The 14,713-nt window shown below is 36.5% G+C and overlaps 2 protein-coding genes across 7 annotated transcripts; both read right to left on the bottom strand.

Annotated features, from left to right (window-relative positions):
• Positions 1-324: 324 nt before the first annotated feature.
• On the bottom strand, positions 325-3,034 carry LOC131014420 (probable inactive receptor kinase At4g23740). Of its 4 annotated transcripts, none has more exons than XM_057942394.1 (3): positions 2,460-2,600; positions 1,210-2,108; positions 325-1,129 (listed from the first exon to the last, which is right to left on the bottom strand). In XM_057942394.1, the coding sequence occupies exons 2-3, from the start codon at positions 1,664-1,666 to the stop codon at positions 480-482; spliced, it is 1,107 nt and encodes a 368-aa protein (XP_057798377.1). In that variant the 5' UTR covers positions 1,667-2,108; positions 2,460-2,600; the 3' UTR covers positions 325-479. The 4 variants fall into 4 exon arrangements, with proteins under 4 accessions (XP_057798377.1, XP_057798379.1, XP_057798378.1 ...); XM_057942396.1 differs by having other exon boundaries at positions 1,210-2,131; positions 2,460-2,576; XM_057942395.1 differs by having other exon boundaries at positions 1,210-2,362; positions 2,460-2,570.
• A 604-nt stretch (positions 3,035-3,638) lies between these two features.
• On the bottom strand, positions 3,639-13,075 carry LOC131014419 (mitochondrial intermediate peptidase, mitochondrial). 3 transcript variants are annotated; one of them, XR_009098200.1, is made up of 19 exons: positions 12,775-13,075; positions 12,608-12,689; positions 12,479-12,505; positions 12,329-12,381; positions 12,193-12,247; positions 11,516-11,654; positions 11,371-11,425; positions 10,120-10,342; positions 9,668-9,763; positions 9,092-9,211; positions 8,874-8,999; positions 7,631-7,786; positions 6,309-6,425; positions 5,529-5,651; positions 5,388-5,455; positions 4,830-4,965; positions 4,562-4,727; positions 4,021-4,367; positions 3,639-3,940 (listed from the first exon to the last, which is right to left on the bottom strand). XR_009098200.1 is itself a non-coding variant. In XM_057942391.1 (18 exons), the coding sequence occupies exons 1-18, from the start codon at positions 12,936-12,938 to the stop codon at positions 4,123-4,125; spliced, it is 2,151 nt and encodes a 716-aa protein (XP_057798374.1). In that variant the 5' UTR covers positions 12,939-13,075; the 3' UTR covers positions 3,639-4,122. The 3 variants fall into 3 exon arrangements, 2 of the variants coding, with proteins under 2 accessions (XP_057798374.1, XP_057798375.1); XM_057942391.1 differs by having other exon boundaries at positions 3,639-4,367; XM_057942392.1 differs by lacking the exon at positions 12,479-12,505 and having other exon boundaries at positions 3,639-4,367.
• Between the last annotated feature and the right edge of the window lie 1,638 nt (positions 13,076-14,713).

Here is a 14,713-nt window from a genome sequence, read left to right as displayed (position 1 = left end):
ACAAATCACATTTATACCATATGTAGAAGAGATGGATGGAGGAAGTAAGGCTTGGAAGTACACACATAAAAAACGAACTCTTTTTAAGCAATAGTTTCCCCTCAACTCTGTGTTTAAGCCCACCATTTTCATCAACAAGATGAGTTAAAAGAGACTCTGCCAATACTTCTACAGTTCTACTGATGAGTTAAGGAGCAACATAGCCGATGGTTCTTATAGTCGCCGTTAAGGTCACGGTGTTCTAGTCTCTTAATTAAGCAGTAAAAATAGGATTAGTATTAACCTTCCCACTACAATTAGTATTAACGTACGTGCAAGTGCAACTAGGACTGAAGCTTTAGTTTATACATTTGATTCCATCAAGAATTCCTCTGGCTGTAACATATCCACTTCAAATGGTAAGCAAGCATTACATAAAAATCCGGTTTTGAGAAAGAAGTTGAAGCAGATAAAAGAAAAGATAATGAAACGAGCTTGGATTATGGTGATAGCATGGGCAATAGATTCTCCACTAAGTATTCAAATCCTGATTGAACAGATGAATATTCTCCCCATGCAGTATCTTCCACAATAGTTTGAGGTTCGACTCCATCAATTTCCTCCAACACCTTCACCACTTCAAATATGGTAGGCCTATGTTCTAGGACAATGCTAACACAACCCACTGCCATTTCCAACACTTGTGTCGCCGCCTGCTCACTTCCATGCCTCAGAAACAATTCAGCAGGCCATTCGTGAGTACGATAAACAGATCCAACCCATTGCACCCACACAGCTAGAGAGTCGTATTCTTGAGATGATTCTCCAAAGAAAAGTTGGAGTAGCACGACTCCAAAGCTATAGACATCAGAAGCCTGTGACACTGCCCCGGAGTTTGCCACTTCTGGGGAACAGTAGGCTGAATCTAGTACACCTGACAGCCTCTCAGGACTTATGAGATTTGCCAGAGCAGCATCAAAGGCGAGGATGCTATGATTTTGCTCATTGAGGAAAATGTTGGCGGATTTGATATTTCCGAGCACAAGCTTCTGATGTTGTCCGTGGATGTGAGCGATACCTCTCGCTGCTCCAAGTGCAATTTTGACTCTGCTCCTCCAATCTAAAGGTATCCCACCAACACCTCTTGTCCCTACAAAATTAGAGGTGTAATAGAAACTGAATTAGCTTTTGGCAAGTTTGTCTTAGCAAAACAAGATATATTATTTGTACCATGTAGCGAAGATATGCTGCCTTGATTGTAATAATCATACAACAAAAGCTTTTCATCTCTTCCATAGTAATAGGCCTTTAATCTACCGACATTTATGTGGTTCATTCTTCCAAATAACTCCATATGCTGCTGAAAATCCTTAAATGTTGGATTCACACCTGTAAATCTCTTCACCACAAATATGCTTCCATTGTCCAGTGTCGTCTTGTAACTAGTCCCAAATGATCCTTTCCCAACCACCTCAGCAGAAGCCTCCAATAAATACCCAATCTCAAATATGGGATTAACATCCTCAAGAAATATAAGTTTCCCTTCCTCACTCGTTGACTGCAAAGAACGGCTCACTTGGGTCAGTGACTCAATATCCTCCAACATCTCCACTACTTCAACTATTTTAGGTCTCTTTTTTGGTGATTTAGCCACACATCTAATTCCTATTTGCAACATTTTAATCATCTGCTCACTAATGAGAGGATGCTTCAATAGGTCGGGATCGAAAACATTGGTAGCCCTCTCTTTACTTTTAACTGAATTGACCAACTTGACTAGGTAACAGCCGCAGGACCTCCAGGGACATGTGCTGAAGTCTTTCTAGTTAGAAGTTCAAGTAGCAGAATTCCAAAGGCATACACATCTGATGCGTGGGACACATATTCTTGAGTATTCTTGAGTGCTCGCGCATACCACTTTGCAGTAGGTATGAGTGATGTTCCAGTCATGTTTGTCAAGCCCAAATCGGATACACATCCATACAGTTGTTGATTGAGAAAAATATTTGATGCTTTTATGTTTCCATGGACAAGCATCCCACCAAGCTGTTTGTGTATTTCAGCAATGCCCCTCGCTGCACCAACCGCAATTTTTACTCTGGTTTCCCACTCTACATTAGCCGTTTTGCCTGTGAAACATGAGAAGATACATCTGTGCTTTTCATTGAATGATTTATCTTTATGTGTGTATGGTTAAATTATACCTACACCCTGCCAATTATTTAGTCACTCATTCCAATTAACTGCTCATATAAAAAGGATTGTGTTGATATATTAATTCAGATATCTGGAGGATTCCATAATTGAATACTCTAATCTCATCATGATCTTTGCAGTAACTTAAACATGTCAGCACGAGAAACTGACTCATTGCAGCATCAAACTAGCAAGTAAATACATAAAAAAAATGTAAGTTGAACAGATTTATTCTTAAATAAAGAAGATGGAAACATGAGTTGAAGCTGTGGAGATTAAGATACCGTGTAATAAGGAATGCACACTTCCATTGCTGTAATAATCATATAGCATAAGGTTTTCATCTGGTGAAGAATAATAAGCTCTTAGCGCAACCACATTCTGGTGCCTGACATCTCCAACAATCTCCATATTCCGCTTGAAATCCAGTTGAGAAATACCCTCTGACTTGAGTCTCTTCACCACAAATCTTTGTTCAGCATCCGTTGTGGCTACATATGCACTTCCAAAGGTTCCCACCCCAAGCAACTCAATAGAAGCCAAGCTTGCATCTTTGACATCAAAATCAGGGCGAAATTCAGAAAGCAGAACCAGATTGGGATGTGATCTTGATGAAGTGCGTAGGCATGAAATGTCAAAGCTCAGATCACGAAAGGAAGAAGTCAAATACGAAGCTTCAGAGAGAGTGCTGGTGCTCCTGGAAGGTTGATGACAGAGTTCCCATATCTGCTGTTTCTTGACAGCAGCAGCCACCAGCCTTTCCCAGTTATCATAGATTGCAGACATTTTCCCATAAACTTCTCAACTGAGTATGCGCCAATCTTTCTTTAAGCCACATCTTGCAGTAATCGTTGACTTCAACTCTAGCTGGAATTTCTTCTAATCGTTATCTCTAATTAAAAATAAAACAAAGTTACAGCATTCATTTCCCACTGTAGGCATAATTGTTCAATTGTCTTTGTAGTAAAACGGTTGATGGCAACGACATTTACACATAAAAAAGCTCTTGCGAAGAATGCTCTGCTTGCTGTTATTGCGGGAATTGTACTTTGCGTAAACGATATCTTTATATTTTGATTTCGTTTAATATTTACATTTATTTATTTAAAATATCATTTAGTTAGGTGTTCTAATTTTCTTGACAAAGTAGAAGTGTAGAAGTAGAACTAATGCCATGTGCGAACGCGCGTTAAATACTAGTAGTACATATTTTGAATTGAGTAAATATCGATTATTAAAGTATTAGTGATAACTCAATAACTACAATAGTTTTTTAGTAAAGTAAATATTTTTATGTTTTTCATACAAGGCGCAAAAAAAACCTAATAAAATATTCAGTCGAATTCAAAAATCTCCATAATATTTCATTCTTCCAAAACTATTAACAGATATTAACAATCAATTAGTGAATACGGTTAATTGTCGAAAATTACAAACAAAAAAATTGCAATTGCTCCAAGTCATAAAAAAGGGAGAAGTATTTACTTTTGACGATACACATAAATTTACAATTTGAACCTTTTTCCATGTTTAATCAAACTGTATTTAAATCCTGATAGGCATGACCCTACATGTCAGGCTTGCTGCGTGACTTATGACCAGAATAAGAAAAAGCTAGCGATACAATTTTTGAAGTAAATGTCGCGCTATATCTAGTAGCAATTTCGGATTTCAAGTTTTTGTATACTGTCCATTTAAGACAATAACGAATGATGAATATAGTTAAGAAAAGAATAAATTACATTAATCTACAGATACAAAGCTGATACAACAGAATCAATCTAACAGCATTCCTGTCCCCAAGCCTCCGATCCCAGATACGGCAACACTGCCACATGCTCGCTGGTCGACACTTCTTCTAAGGCCAATTCAACACCCCAAATTAATCCGTTGAAATTGTTCGCCTCACTCAAAAATCGTTTTTCCCGTCTCTCAGCATTGCAAGCTCTAGTCGAATAGTTTCAGCTCCTTGCCCAGACTAGTAATGTCAGGAATGATTCCTCCATTCTGATTTCTGATCGCACCATCTCCAACAAGATCATTCAATATGATGGCTGGATCTTTGGCTCCACCATGCTGCAATAATTTAAACCTAAGGGCAGACCCTGCACCTCGCGACAGGGGGTCTTCATGTAATACTTTTTGCCATATTGTTGCAGCAAAGCATTTCGCAAATAAGTAGCTGTAGTAGCCTGGAAAACGAAATCTCACTTAGTTAAGAAGTAGGTTAATCCAGCTTTTTCAAACCAACATCCTAAACTATTATGCAAATTAGCCTTGGTTAGCTATTATCATTCATCAATTTCCCATTTCCACCAGTGGGAAAAAGTTCATAAATGTATAAATATTACTGGTAAGTCAATGTAAGATAACAACAGTAACATACCTGCACCATAACTAACAAGATGACTGAATCGGGTATGCCAATGTGTCCCTTCCACGTACCCCCAACTCATATGCTCTCTTTTCAAATCTGCTACTATAGAAATTGAGTCTTTATATGAGGATGGCAGCTGCGTATGAAGTTCTTGATCAACCAACGCATAGAAGACCTTGAAAAGACAAGTATTATGTCAAAAGTTCATCTTTACAAGATATCCTGTACATAGCACGCTTCAATCCCTTGTCAATTATTTGGCCCTGGGACTACCAACCTGGCGTTGCAACTCAGTCGCAGCAAACATATTTTTGGCTCCGAGTAGTGATTTTATCAAGTTTTCTGGTATTGGATCACCAGTTGAACAATGCTTGGAAAATGTCCTCAAGAACCGATAATCCCATGCATAGTACCTGTGATCACCCAAAAGAGGATTGAATAAGGCTCAGAATCGGACATACTCCTTTAACACCCATTTACAGTGAGAAAATTGGCATATTTTTCATCTTAGGCGTGCATATGTGGGTACATGATTACTCAGATCAAGTTTTGAGCATAAGAGTAGAACTGTTCGGACAAGTAAGATGTTATAGATGTCACACCTAGTAATGCATATTAAGTGTAAGTTCACCATCCATTTTGGCACAATATTGCATAAATGTACAAGTATTAGAACCAATCCTGAAGATCAACAAGGAATCTTAATCTTTACTCACTCCTTCAGTAACCATAATGAGATGCTTAGTATAGAAAATCCAGACGTCTGAAAATTCCTACGTCTTATGCGTATTCTTTTAGGATTAAATCATCTAGAAATAGCTAGCAATCTACTCACTCAAGGAGATTTGAAGGTGTTTCAGCAAAATCAAGCGCCACCCTGGTTCCTGAAAAATGTTGGTAATCCTGAAAGAAAAATCGCCCTGAAAGATTATGAACACCCAACCAGAATGATGCCATACAATTCAACCCAACTTACCGTTCTTGAAAGCAACGAGTGAAGCGCATGTCCAAACTCATGAAATAGAGTTTCTACCTCAGAATGATGAAGACTCACTGACTGGAAATTTGAGCCCGAAAAATTGCAAACTAGGGCTACAACCTGCAATAATTCTATGATATAAGAAACTCACTGATTGCGATATACAACTATTTCCAACTATCAACCAACATGTATGCTACCACACAACAATTGCAAATATATATTTCACTTGACATGTCGGAAATCCGACATGTTATGTGGATGGAGATAATAGTTAAGTTTCTAGCACAAAAAAGGGCAGAAATGATTGTAAGAATTCCGATAAAAAGTAGCTAATTGAACACGAAATGATGGCAGAAAGAACAAACATGAAATGAACAGAACGGAAATAGACTATGAATAATAAAGTAAAATTGAGTTAAAAAATTAACTACGACGTTTTTTAACACTAAAGAATCATAAAAACAAGCATCTGGATTTTTATAAATTTTGTTTTGTTTTATGTTTTTTGTTAAGTGAAGCACATCGACACAATGTTTTATATTCCACAGAACCACATCAAGTATGAAATATTGTTATTTGAACACTAAAGTAGAGTAAAAAACAAGCATCTGGATTTTAAACCTTTAAATATTATTTGTCCATCAGTTCAAGCTGTATAGCAGGAATTAGTATCAGTTAAGATCGACATGCAGAGTGCAGTAGTAATGCATTTCAAATTGCAAATCTTGGAGAAAATCATCAAACAAGTAGGATAAGTAAGCTATCTTTGCGTACTGGTAATTGGTAGTCTGTATCCGAGATTCTACGCCCCCCTTTGATAGCAAAATGTGCACAAATAGGATGTTTTCCCATTCTTGATTTCAAATCAAGGTACAAACACCCTAAGTCCCCCTGCATCAAAGAATATTAATCAAACGTTAAAGAATGAAATTATGTTCTAACTACAAAATATAATTTTAATCTCTAGTAACCTCCAAAAACAGCAAAAGCTTCTGCTCTTTTATCTCTCTAAAACTTGACCTATCCCACACCTCATCTAACCTCTATCATCAAAGATTCTTCTATTTATTGCCAAGGGACCAACTTAGAGCTGGAACAATATCAACCAAAAAACAATTTAACCCTATTGACAGAACATGGCATGATTCATTGTAGAAAAAAGTTTCTCATATAACAAGAGAGACATTCTTGTCATCGGAATACATCTCCCGTAAAACATCCCACATGGCTTTAGTAGTTTCCAAGAACATGAGTTCTTACTCATGGAGCCTTTCATGCTATTGAGAAGCTACGTCATAATAGAAAAATCATTAGCACTCCACGTATCATACTCGGGATCCGTAGAAGAAAGAGGGGCAGAGAGAACATGATTTCGTTTTTTCTAAGATCCTAAGAATATCATGGAAGCATGAGACCATAGCAAATAACTGGAACCATTCAATTTAATGGTGGTTCCTAAGGCAGTAGATTTAGATTCAGACATGAATCATGATGAAAGAACAGCAGAAAGAAAAACCCTAGACAGAGCAGATCAGAAACAGTAGAAGCAGCTGGAGCCGGACCAACAAGGACATAGAGGATCGCAGCAGAAATAGGACAGTGGCAGCAGTGTCGAAAACAGAGTACGGCAATGGCGGTGCAAAAATAAATTAGGTACCCACTCTAGTACGATGTGAAGCAGTAAAGCATAGAGCCACATAGGCGAAAAGAATAAACTATATATTCAAAGCAAGAGTGTCTCCCATATATAGACAGTAGAAAGCTAGGGTTACTACTAGGTTAAATCAAGTCCTAAAATAACAACGGATAAATAAGGAAAACCTACAAAAATATTCTACAACAAACTCCAAGGTGAAATTGAACACAAACCTTTCGCAACACCTAGAATGAATATAATAAATGATTCCCACAGCTTTAGCATTTCGAAGATTCAAGATGAAACTCAATAAGATGAAATATATAGGTTAAAGCAAGTGATGTTCCATGGTGCAGATGTACCAAGGGTCCAAGAGTCCACTATTTTATTTTCAGCGAATCCCCTCAAGTAGTAAGTGGGCAGTGGGTACATCACTTAAAGCATAGATCCACTTATTCACCTCATCAGGATGATGCAGAGATAGTTTCAGAACATCTGGATGCCATGATTCACCAGGGAAAAGAGGAATCTCACGAAATTTCACACCAAATAGTGACTCAGCCAGCAATTTTAAGCCCTCAATACATTGTGGCAAAGAAAAATAAGATGCGACAACCTGAAAAGGAATCAAAAGTAATTCTGATCAATAGGACTCAGATAATATTTGTTTATAGCTAAGGAGTCCAATAAGACAACTTAATTATGCAAGTGTCTACTATTCTACTCTTTTTCTGTTATCCCATGAAGGTAAAATGAGCATCAGTAAGTTTCCCAACATCCAGAAAAATGTGAGCCTTGAACGCCAGGTTCTAACATCTTGATCTAGAGTAATCAGGGTACTTTCATATTGTGAATTTCTAAATTTGGTATGCAATCCATCCTGCAATTGTTGCATTTAAACTGGTTGCAGGAAATGTTAACCAGGTCTTAAGGTTTTAAGCAGTTCGTCCAAAATGTAAGTTTATGGATATTTTTCATCAAAATTGGTTATATAACAATCGGACAAAATCTTATTTTTCTCTCATGTGAAGGACGAGTGCCTGTAGCTATAAGCAGAAACCTTTTCTGTTTCAAGAAAAATAATGCAATTTTGAACACACTAGATTATTTGTCAGTATGATAAGCATAGGTAGCTAACACTACCAGAGCTACACAAACAGCACATTGATGCTAGACTTGCCCAGCTGCCAACATGACTAATAAAATTGACACAGAAGAGCGCATGAGAGTGTTCATTGAAGCACATTATTGCAGAGTTTTGGTCTAAGCTTATTCAAAAGTTACATATCTATCGGAACCTATATGAGGTTATATCTTACTTAACAATTAAGCTGCCCAAGTGTTTGGATAAATTAAGATCATATGGATAATATATGATCATTCAACTTCCTACGTAAGTGATGGTAAATTTTAAATTAAGATTATTAAAACTAAAGGAGTTTTCTCATTTAAGATCTTGCCTCAGAATAAGTTTAGCTTTCTTATTCCCATAAGAAACTTTCAAAAGTACCATCTCATTCTAGGAGTAAAGGTTTTCTGTAAAACATTACCAAACTTAAAGAGATCTTATAAGCTCCAAAGCATCTTATAAGTGTATAAAACGTCTTACAAGTTCGTCCAAAGATTCTTTCAGATGCAAGATAGAATATATGCACAATTTGCAGCTGAGTAAGAATTATAAGGTAATGAAAGTGAAAATTAACTGAATAATCCAGATTGTGAGCATGGGACTTCATTATTCTTGTGAAATATGCCTCATCCCATGGCCCCAAGTCTTCAACTGATTGGCCAATTCTTCCCCTCTTAAAATCCAAAATCTTCTTGAACTCCTGTGATGAGAAACCTACTAATGATAAAGGGAAAGGGGGAAAAAAGCTACCAGATTACATGTAACACGAGATAGAACACCATAGAGTCATACCTCCTCAGCCTTGGGCCTGACCATTTTACTCATTTCATGCAGAAAAGATAGAACAACTTCAGGTGATGAAGCCATATTCCCCTTCAAAGCAAATTCAGAATAAGTTTTATGACCCAGGACCTGCGTATAATACCGTGCAGCATGATTAGAAGTTAGAAAAATGGTATTAATCTCAGATTTCCTGCTGGAAAGCTAATGATGAAATACAAGGAAGAAGCATACACTAAAGTAAAGAATGATGGAGGGAGAAAAGGAAATAATATTTTCTTTTAGGGAATTGTAGAAAATAAAAAACATGGCATGATGTTCAAATTTGTTATTTGAAATCATCATCTGCCTCCACATCCAAAAGCATTAAGTGCATCAATCATTCAAGAAGATTCATGCATCCATCAGGCTTTTGCTATTTGCTTGTAATGGATGACCCAAAGAAACATATAAAAGAACTCTTTGTTCTTCAAGGGAAAAGGACCTAGAATGACATTTTCTGTTGACCGTGTATCCTCCTGACATCATCTCAACTTGAATCTTTAAAAATTAGCTTATATCTTATTGAGGACAATCATTTCTGCTGACCTCAGAAAGCTCGTGACGTGCTGAAAGAAGCTTATCAAGGACTACAAGGTTTGCACGTGGTACAGAATTTCCAGCAATGTATGCCAGTTTTCTAACCTGGATAAGATTAAGAGAAAGACAACATAATTTAATAATTCAAAAAAAAAATGTGCAAAAAAAGGAATTTATGTGCTTTCTATCAACTCAACCTAGAAGATTCAACAAGAAGAAAGAGTTCAAGTTGCGAAAAACAAGGAATAATTGTTTATGGATTATTATTAAAATAATTGTAGGACTATCTTATGGACTATATTACCTACACGGCTACACTTTGTACGCATTGGAGATTTTTGATGCATTAAAAGGTAATACAAGTATCACTTCTTTGGCATAGAAAACTTCATCAACAGGTCGGGGAGCAAGGGGGTTATATATGTTTAACTGAAATGAGTAAAATTCAAAGTAGAAGGTACCTCAGTGTCAGATGCCAACTGCAAAATTGAACACAGACAGTTAGGTTCTGTCGTGAGACGCAATCCTTTCTCTTTCATATTAGGGCCTATTCCTACAGATGTCTTTGGTGCAAACGAAGAAGGGCGATAGATGGCCTTAGTAAGATGGTGTAATTGTTTTGGGATGCGTGAAGCAGGAAATATATCAACATGACCTGGGTCAGCGATGATATTTTCATTGAACCTTGTCAAACAACAATGTAGAACACATCAGAAGATAATCCCAGAGATCATTGTAACTGATTTGAAGGAAAGACACAAGACTAAGTACATGCATGGAGTGGGGCACGAGGGGGAAAATAAATGTATTAGGCTAGCATATATCTCGCCTTTAACTGGCTCCTCTCAGCACTAATCTAGTAAAATGCATCAGCTAGCAAAGATAGATAGTTTTTAGTTACATTGTGATATTTTAGCTGTGAGATGTAAATGCTTCTCAGCCAGACTGACCAAGGAACAGGGAGACCCAGATAAAGGAGTACGAATGCAATGGATAAAGCATCAAAGAGCTTCCATCAGAGAAGCTCTCAAATTCACTGAATCAGTGCTTCCAATCAGAGAAGCTTGTGTTTATTAAGTAGTACTCATGTTAGGGTTACTAGGCATCTTCTATTTTTCAATCATTTGGTTATTTGGCAGTATCCCTATTTATTTATTTATTTCCTGAATGCGTATAAAGTCTTGTATTAAAATCAATTTGTGGTAAAATCTGTTTGTGTGGTTACTAACATTAAAATGTAAGAACTTTATTGTATAATAGGCTTCGAGTCAGTTGTTGTATGTCCAGATTAGTACTTTCAATTAACAACAAAATTTAGTATTATGGGCATTCGATCTGCACTAGGTTTTGTACCTAGTCAAAAGCATGATACTACTTCACCAATACAATAATTCATTTTTATTGGAGGCTTGGAGCACATGAATGTGCATTCCATTCAGCAAATAGACCCTAGTTTAAAAGCAGATGACCTTTAACCAAATTTTCTAAGAATAATAAGAACCAAATAGTTATGATAATATTTCTGAGAAATACCATACCCTTACTCTATGCAAGGCTGGAACTTTTAGGGCCTAGACAAAAACATAAAATAATAGTGAAAGGCAGAGAATGGACATGGAAGTTTCAAACATAAACTAACCCTGTTTCTCTGTCAGAATAATAAGAAACAAAAAAATCATAATGGTCCTTTTTAAGAAGTATTATGCACTTACTCTCTGCAAAGTTGGAGTATGTCGATATTAAGCTGATTTACTCGATCCAATTTTTCTGATGCAAGCAATTCAGAATCTAATTATAATTTGTAAAAGAAATGGACAAGAAGGAAAGATTAGCCAGCTGCTCGCAAAGGATCTTTACCAGGGCTGAGATGAATTCCACCCTTCTCTAAATCAGTGCGTAGATGACGGGCAGCCCTTAGAGCTTCGTCAGTAAGTAAGTGCTGATTTTGTTCAGCTCTTATAATTGCATTGTATAAACTAGGATTTGAGTTAAGATACTGCAAACAATAGCTTAACATTATTGAATTCACGTAAATGCTAACAGACCACAGTATTCATAAAACAAAATTTGATATCCAAAAATTTCCAGGAGCCAATCTAAAGCAAATGCGAACAGACAATATATTTAGATCAGACAATATTCAATATGATTTTTTTTCTTCACACTGTTCAGGTGAAAATTTTATCTAGCCATTGGAAGATCAATCATAAACTAGATATTGTTTTGAAATCTTAAATACAGAAAAATCTGAATACCACTGTTCTTTCATAATAGATTTATGATAAAAATACTCTTCACAAAGGAACTCATTCAGCAATTTCATATTCTCGTATTCGCAGACATTGGTGCTCGTTATGTTTTGAAATTTATTATGTATTAGCAACTCAAGTATAGAATCACATATGACAGAACTCGAGCCTACCAAACAATACTGTTAAATACTTTATCTTTCAGTCATTCAGAGGTTGCATTCGCATTGCCAAACTACCAGCTATTCAATTATGAGAACAAACCACTGGGAGTAGTCACCTCACATGTAGATATTCATTTAAACGCAGAGATGCCTTGCTTGCCTCCTGGACAAATTCCCTACAAGAAGTATAAAACTTAACAATTAACATTTTAGATCATTTCAGTCAAACAACACACAGTTAAACAAATAGAGCTAACCTATCAGGATGAGTATGCCTACACAGTTCTGCAGAGTCTATCACTGTGCAAACCTACGGAAACAAACACAAAATCAAATTACGTCTCATGGCTACAATGTTAGCAATTAACCGGAACAGGTCGAAATATTCCCCTTTCCAACTTCTATACCTCCAAAACCGTGCAATGTTCATAAGCCTCGCCAAATTAAATAGAAAATATTAGTTTACGTTTCTATGATACTATTAAGCTGATACTGATTAGTTAATCCACGATTAAAGCGTAAACAAACAAACATACCGCATCAGATATTTCATCCATGGCTTTGATAATTTCAGGAGCTGAAGGCATTCCAGCAATATAATTAACAAGTTCATTAGACCTATCAATCAACGATGAACAAAATAATATAGTTTTTGTAGTTTTCAAGGAATGAGGAAGGAGCATATGAAATCTCATCTAATTACCGTTCAACCGCGTCGTCGACCATGCGTTGGAATCCTTTGGCAGTTTTCAAGTGGTCGAATCCATAGAGTCCGGCTTCTTTGACTAGCGGAGCGGTAGCGGAATGTTGAAACCGGCGGTCGTGTCTAAAATACACCGCAGGCGTGCGGCTTAGGGCGCGCAGCATAGCGGTGGCGGGAGAGAGACTGATCTCAGATGAATAAGACGGATATCGCAGCCGGATATTGCAGCGGAGAGTGAATAGTAGAGGCTTAAAGACCCAAATTATATGTCAACTAATATTTTTTTCACTGTTGTATTTCCTACTGGATATATTAAAGACTATATATTTATATGTCTACTCTAATAAATATCACAAATTATTTATCATAATTAAAGACAAACTATTAAAACTTGTAGTAACATTTATGATAAAAATTTCAATTGTAACATAAGTATTTTAGCTAGGTAATTAAATTCATGAATAGAATGATGTATTCATCACATACCAGTATCACGAATGCTGTTTGTTATTCCATATCATTCGTGGAGTAATTGAACAATAGGCCACTATCTTGTTCCAATGACGACCATAGTACTTGTAGCACATCGACAACTTCAACTCAAACTAGTGTAACACATAGATTTTCCACAAAGTGGCGACGAAAACGTATAATTTATACAAATATACAAGTTTAATCCCAAAATTAAAGATGTGCATGTTGTTTCTATTGAGAAATTTTGTGGATAAGTGAAGTAATGGTCAATATTTCGATCAAGATATGAGGAATGTTTAAGGTTAATATGACATCAATTTTGTATGGAATTATGGGTTTTTGTTTTGGTTTGATTTATTGTCTAGAATTTGTTCTCTTTATTATTGTTTGAGTGAAAGTGCATAAATATTGGGTAGAAAACAAGGTGTGTTTGTGAGAAAAAAATAGTGCTCGAGTTGAAGCTCAAACGAGAGAAAATGGATCAAAATTATAACATTGCACAAAATTGTGAGTCGGTAGCGATCTAAAGATCGCTATCATTTCTGATCTTTAATTCCAGTGCCTTTCCACAGTTATGATCGCAATTGCGGGCTTTGTTGATGTCATGACGGCGAAAAAAAAAAAAAAAGGGGGGGGGGGGCAAAATTTAGCATTTGTGGCGTTGAGTTTGTGAAACTCAATATTTTTCACCCCGAGACATTTAGATCTTGATCAATACCTATAAATATCACCTCAAATATTGAATAAAAAATATCAACTTTTATTTTTGGGAAAATTGCATGTAAATACATAAACTTTGCTCAAAATTCATTTTTGACGTGAAGCGATTTTAAAATTAAATACACTAACTTTGTAAGTTGTTCAATTTTGACGCCGATTTCATTTTTCCCAAATTTTAAAATGACGTATCTCCTACGTGGCTCGCCGGCACACGTCTTTTAGCTCACCGGACAAATAACAAAACGAAATGAAATAAAATCCTAACTTCACGTCATTTTTTTCGATCATCGGAAATGAAATTGACGTCAAAATTGAACAACTTACAAAGTTGATGTATTAATTGTAAAATCCTAACTTCACATCAAACAAAGTTTGTGTATTTACATACAATTTTTCCTTTATTTTTCTAGTTTTTTTTTTCACTACGTAAATCATTTGGAGACATGAAGAGAAATGGGAAGTGATGAGGAGTGAAGTATGTGAGCCTTTAGGATCAGAACACACGGCGTGACTGGGCAGGCCAGAGTAGTGTGGAGGAGCAGATCGTATTAGGACATAGTAAATCACTCCCGACATAAATAGCAGAGTTCGAGAGAACTGCAAAAATTGGGCAGAGCAGGGAAGTCCGGAGCAACCTTCCAGAGCAGACTAACTGAGATGTCCATCCAAAGAAGAAGAGCATCCGTAGGTTTTCAGAAGAGAGAACCAGAGAAGGGCTTGGAAAGTTGGCTCTGTATTTGGGAGA

This window comes from Salvia miltiorrhiza, chromosome 3, assembly GCF_028751815.1.
Source record: "Salvia miltiorrhiza cultivar Shanhuang (shh) chromosome 3, IMPLAD_Smil_shh, whole genome shotgun sequence".
In the NCBI taxonomy this organism is placed as follows: Eukaryota; Viridiplantae; Streptophyta; class Magnoliopsida; order Lamiales; family Lamiaceae; genus Salvia; species Salvia miltiorrhiza.
This window is presented reverse-complemented; position numbering and strand designations above follow the sequence as displayed.

Excerpts from the sequence above, each read along its gene's own strand:
- LOC131014420 (XM_057942393.1), bottom strand. The coding sequence starts at position 2,961 with ATGTCTGCAATCTATGATAACTGGGAAAGGCTGGTGGCTGCTGCTGTC. Across the intron at positions 1,130-2,459 it reads TGTGCATTCCTTATTACACG|GGACAAGAGGTGTTGGTGGG; the intron begins GTATCTTAATCT and ends CTAATTTTGTAG.
- LOC131014419 (XM_057942391.1), bottom strand. The coding sequence starts at position 12,938 with ATGCTGCGCGCCCTAAGCCGCACGCCTGCGGTGTATTTTAGACACGAC. Across the intron at positions 11,655-12,192 it reads GTTTAAATGAATATCTACAT|TATCTTAACTCAAATCCTAG; the intron begins GTGAGGTGACTA and ends TATTGTTTGCAG. Across the intron at positions 7,787-8,873 it reads CTCACAATCTGGATTATTCA|GTTGTCGCATCTTATTTTTC; the intron begins GTTAATTTTCAC and ends ATTCCTTTTCAG.